The 8,336-nt window shown below is 38.4% G+C and overlaps 1 protein-coding gene across 7 annotated transcripts; it reads right to left on the reverse strand.

Moving 5' to 3' along the window:
- Positions 1-736: 736 nt before the first annotated feature.
- Positions 737-7,686, reverse strand: LOC148406689 (uncharacterized). 7 transcript variants are annotated; one of them, XM_088405721.1, is made up of 5 exons: positions 3,853-6,709; positions 3,480-3,602; positions 3,330-3,405; positions 2,607-2,648; positions 737-2,386 (listed from the first exon to the last, which is right to left on the reverse strand). In XM_088405721.1, exons 1-5 carry the CDS (start codon positions 3,965-3,967, stop codon positions 2,326-2,328), a joined length of 417 nt encoding a protein of 138 aa, XP_088261847.1. In that variant the 5' UTR covers positions 3,968-6,709; the 3' UTR covers positions 737-2,325. The 7 variants fall into 7 exon arrangements, 2 of the variants coding, with proteins under 2 accessions (XP_088261847.1, XP_088261846.1); XM_088405720.1 differs by having other exon boundaries at positions 737-2,389; XR_015864075.1 differs by lacking the exons at positions 3,330-3,405; positions 3,480-3,602 and adding an exon at positions 6,800-7,686 and having other exon boundaries at positions 3,853-3,904.
- Between the last annotated feature and the right edge of the window lie 650 nt (positions 7,687-8,336).

The following is an 8,336-nucleotide window of genomic DNA, read 5'->3' on the forward strand; positions in this document are numbered from 1 at the left end:
TGCAGCAATACTCGCCTGCCAAAAAAAAAGTTTCAATGTCGCAATCAAGTGGCCGAGACCGTGCTAAATATTGTGCTGACAATGCTGCGCTATCGTTAGCTTAGCACAGTAACTACGGTTCAACAGCTGTTAAGTGAAGCAAACGCAGCACATACCAGTTGTCCCAAGTTCTCGCTTCCGCCTTTCGACAAGCCAGGTGAGGGCTCTTGCTTGGCTCTGTTTCGTATTGAAAGCTCAGCTGGCCGTGTTGGATCACTCCCTGTGACCGCAAAGCGGCCGCCAAGATTCATTCCTGCCCCCTTGCGTGACCCATTGAATGTTCCCGAAGTTGATCGGCTGTGGCGACTCGAAACGCGGAAGAAGTAAATAAAAAAAAATAACTTCACGCAAAAGCGAAATTTCGCTTCTCGTGACCGCACGCGGTCATTTGCGTCACTCCATTCGCGTCCATCGCGTCGCCCGACGTGCTCCCTTAAACTCCATTAAACTAAATCATCTCCAAAACATTATTTCGAGTGCAGTCCTCGTGGCCCGGTACCAGTTGATCCACGGACCGGTACCGATCCGCGGACCAGGAGTTGGGGACCACTGATCTAGTGGACAAAATTGCTATCTGCAGTCTACAGCCAAAAAAGATCTCATGCTGTGTAAGCAATCTTGCAAAAATCTCGCCGTATAAAATCTCGTCACATCACTGGTGTATAAACAACAGCGCTAACAACAAAATTAATCTGGGCAATACTTATGAAACTTTATTCATATGGATTAGACTCATAGTTTTATATAACTGTACATTGATAGCTGATGTGACAGGAGTGGGGCCTCATTGGAGCCTGGACTCCATTTGACCATCATCCAGCAGATCAGAGTCATGCAGACACCATCAAAAGAAGCATTCCTTATAAACTTTCACTTATAACAAAGCATTTAAAGGGACAATCTAGTGAACAAAAAAGGTTTTTGTTTAAAAAAAAAAACTATATATATATCAATAACATGTGCCAAAAATGCAGCCCCATCAGGTGTACAGTAGGGCTCCTGTTGACTTATATTTGCCATTTTTTTTGTAGATTCCACATGATTATCTACTGAAAGTAATGGCAGACTTGATCTCTATCTCTAAAAGAAAGTGGCTTGCGAGGGGTAAAATTCACCTAAATTGAAGTACAGTAAATAAAGGGGAGGTCAACTTATAAGTGAGGTCGACTGATATTCGGACAAGTACGGTAAGTAATTAAATAAATCTAGCCTGACGTCTGGCACTGAAAGACAATTGAATGAACCAACCAACCTATTTAGCTACCTACATTCCCACCTAATTACCCACAAAATGTTGGCTACTCCACTCAAAACATCGTGGCTACACTTCTAGTTCCACTGGGTATGTATTAGGGCTGGATGATATTATCAATATATTTGATATATTGCTATACGAAGTGACACAATACGAAATTGCAATTCGGCTTTTTATTTTTTTCATTTTTTTTACCAAACATTCCGTAATATATCGCATTGCACATCGCAACATGTCTTTGCTGTATCACAATATATTGTTGCAATATTGTACACCTTTAAGACCCAATACCCGGCCCTAGCATGTACACCAACCTCGTTCAAAGGGATGATGCAGGGGCGTATAGGTTCATAAGGCTCTGGGTCTGGTTCATGAGGGTTGTCAGGAACACTTGTGACAAAAAAAACCCAATACAATTGGTGTTGTTTTATCCACGATTATTGTGTATGAATGGGGGGGCTGGGGTAGTCATACCTGCTTTTACTGAGGAAGATTTTGTGTAAGATTTCACGTTTCTGCTGGTTAAGTTTTTCTTTGCTCTTTGCTCTTTGTTCCAGGGGTGACCAGTCTGTCAGGCAATGTCAGAGAACTGGGGCGTGTCCAATAATTCCATATTTGTACGCATTCAACTATGTGTTTACATATAAATCAACATACACATTTTGACTTTCATTACGCATTTGTGACTTCAGCCGCGCATTTGTCGGTTTCTGTTGCGCATTTGTGACTCTCATTACGCATTTGTGATTTTTGTTGTGCATTTGTGGATGACTGTTGCGCATTTGTGAATCTTGTTACGCATTTGTGAATTGAAATACACATTTGGGACTTTGGTTACACATTTGTGGATTGAAATATGCATTTGTGAATACTTTTGAAACAATTCTGACCCTATAATTAGCAGTATATCGAGCTAAAGTGTGGGTCAAGAAGGCAAACCAATTCTTATTTTTGCTGTGTCAATGTCAGGCTCATTTGTCAGACATTTAAGAAACTGTACACAAAAAAGGAGACAAGGCAATCTTCCCAACTCATCGATAAGAGTCACAGCTGTGGGAACGCTCCGACTGGCAGGCTTGAGCGGCCTTCCTTCTGCTTGAGAGAAAACAATGACAAGGCAGTTTTTTTCCCACAAACAGTGCACTCATTCTCCCAGCGTACCATCAACATACCTAGCAGTACATCAGCAGTTTATTTATTCATTATTATCATTCACTATATATTCATTCATTCACACAGCAAAGCATTTCTTCATTGCGAGCATTAATATTTTGTAGCAAATGTGTGTTTCACATTAAAAAAAAAACTTTACCTTTTTTTCTGTCTCGCAAAGGAGACTGGTCGTGTGATGATTCTTTGTACAGACAAAAGCATTCTGTTAGTCAGTGAACATTGATAACTTTTTTTTTTCCTTGGCATACGAATGCAAAATTTCAGTTAAATGAGTGATATGCTGTATATTTCAAGACTATTGAAATATTAAGAGATGCATTGTGCAAAATTCTTATGCTAAATTTTGTCCTAAAACTAATATGCATGTGTACAATTTTTCTTCAATAGATTGAAGCAGAAATAATTTTTGCTTGAATTTAAACATTTTGAATCAAAAACTGATTCGGAATTGAGTCAGACGCCAAAATCGAATCGTGAGACAAAGATTCCTGCTCCTAATTTTTTCCTTTTTGTTGCGCAATTTTTGGGACTCCATACATTTCTGTCGGCACCCATAGATTTTTTGTATTGCAAGTCCCAGGGACCCAACACTTTCCTGAGGTAAGATGAGCACTGATGTCTAAATGTACATACTTACTACTCAAAATATTTTAAAGGAAGACAATATTAAATGTCCCATATTAAATGTCCTATCACTTTAACAAAAAGTATGTTATGAATTGCAATACACCATTAATCCCAGCATGTACTTTACGAGAAAAACATTGTTTTAAAATACATATAAGACCCAAGTCTTTTAAATGCTTCTTTTTAGTGAACAGTTTAAGAGTCAAAAGTACCATCACTATTTGAACTGTCATACCTCGACCTCTTGTGGACTGGAGGCTTGATGGATTTGTTTTCAAGCGTATTTGAGGTGCTGAATAATGTATCTATATCTAGATAAACATAAGAATGCACTTATTAGTTTCATAATTAAAAGCTACATCAGTGATTACAGAAGTAGCCACACCTAAGGAACGAATCATTGCATGACTGGACAAGTGAACTTTAGTCTTGGCTTTCTTGTCATCAACACTCTTGGCCTTTTCATCTTGATTGTGTAACTTGTTATGCTTGTTCTTCTTGTTTTTAGCTGCACATTAAGTATAAAGAATGTAAAGCTGATATGAAAATAAAATAGAAGAGCCATTAAAAAACAGTACAAATGTTAACTCTCCATACAGGTGGGACTCTTAGCACTGCCTGATATACTCTGGGAGCTAATTATTTCCATACAGCCATCTATAAGCGCAGCTGCTAACGTCCTCAGTTCTAAAATATACAGTAGTGGAGTTTGTTGAAATGCACAATTACATACATAGAACAGGAACAAAAAAGTAGACCTTCAGTCTTTGCACTTTTACTGAGCTGCTTGATCAACTTTGCCGTGTTGTTCTGTGTAAAACAGAAAAAAAATAAACAATTGTCAACACAAACACTATTTAGGAAATGCTGCATTGAATTTTAGTTTTTGTTTAGTCAGACACGCAAAAGAAGTACAATTTGGAGTTCACATTTAAAAAGTGAATTCATTAGCTCTAAACATGGCTGATTGGGTGGCATTGCTCGGTGAAGAGTGGTCGTCTGCCAGCTGAGAGGCTGTAGGTTCAATCCCCCGACCATCAAGACCATGTGTGTGAGTACCCAAGGTAGAAAAGCACTATACAGTGTAAGCGAAAATTCGTTTACCATTCTAACAAGACTTCATAGTTGGACTTCATTATGTGTGAATCACAGATTATATTACATACATTTCTACAATTTTAACGGTCTATGTTATTGGTCTTGGCTTATGATGTTGTGATTAATGTTATGTTCGTGAAATATGAATTAACTACTTCAATGCCAGAGACGTAATTTCACGTTTTTAAAAAATCCAGACATTAAATCCCAGATACAGTCGGCCCCCGGCTTACGAACACCCTGATTTACGAACAATTCGCCTTACGAGCGTGGATCACGGAGATTTTTTTCCCCCACTTACGAACAAACCTTTCGCCTTACGAGCAATCCGACATGCCAGCCATTGAGTATGTAAATTTGTTCTCGCTTATCTACGTCAACAAATTCAGCAGTTGCGTCACTTAAATCATCAATAGATACTTGTAGCAGCAACGTGAACGCTATTGCTCTTACAACGTCACACTGACTGTCTCACTCACGGTGTCTAAATATATTACCATTTAAGTGTAGTGTTTGTACAGCTAAACGGAAAAACAGCTGACATGAAATTAAATGTGCCGATTGCAGGACAAAGAATTGTTATTGGTTTAAATGTGTTTTTTTTTTAATTAATTGTCAATACATTCCAACCGTTTAAAAAAAAAGTGTGAATAATTATCAGTCAGTCAAGGAGATGCGAATATGCTATTGGTCGATTAAGGTCACCCGGTCTCACTCACGGAGATGCTATTGGCCGGCATCACACGTCAATCACAGAAATGCCGATATGCTATTGGCCGAACGCCTTTATCTAGCTTGATGGCACAGCTGGTTGGGATGGAAGGAAGGAGAGAAAACCCTGACTGAAAAAGTTACTGTGACACTGTAATACCAATAGCATAACTGCTTTGCCGTGTTGACTTTGAGTATTGGTCTCTGCTCTCCTCTGCTTACACCCAGCTCAAGTCACGTCGCTCCAAAGGTAAAAGTCATTTTTCCTTTGTATTTGTTATTTAATGCAACTGTACAGTAGATTATGTCACTCAATTTTAATATATGTATACAGTGTGATGTTTTTACCTAAGGCTTCTGCGCGCGTTGCACGCATTCACGAATTAACATGGGTTTGGATTGCCCGCTATACGAGCAATTCAAGATACGAGCGTAGCCGCTGAACGGATTAAGTTCGTAACCCGGGGGCCCACTGTACTTAGGTTTATCTGCAATTGAATGTCTGGACTCTTAAAAAGCATGCAAATACGTCCCTAGTATGGAATGAAATAAATATCTGGGATTTCATGTCTGAACTCTTAAAAATTTTAAACTACGCCCTGGCATTGAATGAATTAAGTAGTCAAATCCAACTATTTTGATCAATGCAGGCAGCAGGCGTTTTGCTCTCTGCTGTTGACTGAAAATTATATAATAGTTGCTCAGGGTTTATGTGATGACCCATCATGACTCACCTTTTTTCTGAGTTTGGTTAAGTGATGTTTGCAGACTGAGCCGTGATTGGTTGTTAACGTAGGTTAAAGCTACTCTGGTGCCATTTTCAATACAGTACACAGCAAACAGGCTGCCCCACCATATCGGTGGTACTTTTTGATACAAAGTATGCTATTACTTGCTAATGCTTTTGTCCCAAATAACTTTGAAGTCAACCAGCGGATGAGGTTGATATGAATAAATTACAAATAAATGAGTAAACTTTAATTACCTGTTTAAGACGGACAACTTTGAGGGTTACTTTTGGAGAGTGAGCAGAACAAGTTGCCGAGTAGGTGAGCCATGAGTTTAGCAAACAATAGCCACCCTAAGAACCTAAATAAAGCAGGGAAAGTATTTTATAAGTATATTTAAGACATATTAATTGATATACCTGTCGCAATGTGAAATGACTTTTAATTCCAGTCTGGATGTGCAGGTAGATTTAATCATTCATTCACTTAAAATTATCACAATAGAATCAAGATTTTGATCTGGTTTCAGAAGGGTGTATTAATACAATTATTGATTTAAAATTAATTGGTAGTTAGTTTATATCAGACATTTGGGGGCTACCGGAAATCTCAGGGCCCCAGTAAATTACCTGATTGCAAGTCAGCCCCTGACCGTGTGTTAGTGTACTGCACCATATGAATAAAAGTGCATTGGGGATTGTGGCTCTCCTTTTGTAATAATGTACTTTACAATTGTAAGTCAAAAAATGGCGTGCAGCACAAAATGAAAAAAATAATAATAATAATAATAATAATAATAATAATAATAATAATAATAATAATAATAATCATAATAATAATAATAATAAATCAAGCGACAGTTTGCCACCTAAAATACGTAAGGTGTGCTGTGTACATGTAAAAGTTACACAGTTGTTTGGTTGTCCAGTAACAGGACTGAAAATGTGTGACATCTTGAAAAGTTGCCCCCCCCCAACAATGTCAACACTTCTGTGCATCCATAAATCTGATTCAGCGCTTAACTTTTTCCACATTTAATTATGCTATAGTCCAAATTTTACACACCCCATACAAAAGGTTTATGACATAATGGGGTGTTTGTGCAGATTTTTGTAGAAGCTCTGTGATCACTTTCAGGATACACCGCATGAAGGGACATCAGGCCTACCTGTTAAAAAATATTATGACATTTCGTGTGAAGTAGAATTTCCAGGAACATGCACCTATTGACCATCTCGGATGATGCTTCCATCAGGCTGTTTAAAAATATAAAGGTTAATTGTCACATGTATGATACTGATAGCTTCCAAAAAAAAAGGTGCTGTCTGCACCCTAGTTAAAGATTTGATATTGCACATAAAAATCTAAATAGGAATTTTACAAGTTGCAAACAAAGCAGCCCTCAGGCTGCTCCACAAGTGTTATACAGAAAAACTAAAGCTGCTATGTGTATTACTACAAGAGAAAGTGAAAGCCACCTGATCATCTCTGGGAATCCTTCCAGGCTGCAAAGTCCCCCATCCTTCCCCAATAAAAACTCGTCACCCTTCAAAATGTGTTTGCTGTCTACTTGTATTCTTTCCATTACTGAAAAACAATCCAAATGAAAATGCAGTACTGCAGTTTGATTATAAACTATTCATATTATATTCAATGAGGGTTACTTTTACAATGCACTTTTTAAAGGTTTGTTCAAATGGTACCACTTTTGTTTTTTGTTTTTTCTATGCCATAATGATGTCAAAGCAATCTAGAGGCTTACACATGCCCAATTATGCACAATACAAAATTAATGAACTACAACTAAAACACCAGATGTGCTAGTTTTCTGCTCGGCCAGGAATGAACAACTCAAATGCTGGAGGGGTTCACAAGTTTTCAATTCAGTGCTACTCAGGGGCCACGCTTTCTAACCATATGTATGACAAAAAATGCCACTTTAAATATGGATAAAATACATGCATACCTGAGCTTGATACCTATGTTTTATAATCCATTTATCAATCAATGATCTAAGCAGGGCGGCTCGGTGACGCAGTGAATAGCACGTCCGCCTCACAGTTCAAAGGTCCCGGTTCAATTCCACCTGGCTCCAGCCTTTCTGTGTGGAGTTTGCATGTTCTCCCTGAGGGTTCTCTCCGGAAACTCCGGCTTCCTCCCACTCGCCAAAAACATGCATGGACATACTAAATTGTCCTTAGGTGTGATTGGACGCGTGATTTGTCGTTCGTCTCTGTGTGCCCTGCGATTGGTTGGCAACCAGTACAGGGTGTCCCCCGCCTACTGCCCGAAGCCACCTGAGTTAGGCGCCAGCAAGCCTGTGACCCTTGTGGGGATAAGCGGCTATAGAAAATGGATGGATGGATGATCTAAGCAGAACAAAAAACAAGCAAGCAAAAAACAGATATTGTTCTCACATAAAAATATCATTCAAGAATTTCACAAAACAGCTGAACAGCAAACCAATATGTGCAAAGACTCATTGTTTTCATAAATTCAAAAGTGTTGTTTTTTTTTTGTTTTTTTTTTAGGCCTACTCATTTTTTATTAATGGGCTATGTGAGACCTGACATAAGCACAACTTTCATGTCATCTAGTGGTGAATGGTGATATTCCAATGTAAAACTATGCACCACATATTCAGTTTGGTATCTGAATGAGTTGAAGATCTTCGGTATCTACATTTGCTTATTTTTTATTTTTAA

The sequence above is a fragment of the Hippichthys cyanospilos genome, chromosome 21, assembly GCF_059441005.1.
Source record: "Hippichthys cyanospilos isolate Australia breed blue-spotted pipefish chromosome 21, RoL_Hcya_1.0, whole genome shotgun sequence".
Classification (NCBI taxonomy): domain Eukaryota; kingdom Metazoa; phylum Chordata; class Actinopteri; order Syngnathiformes; family Syngnathidae; genus Hippichthys; species Hippichthys cyanospilos.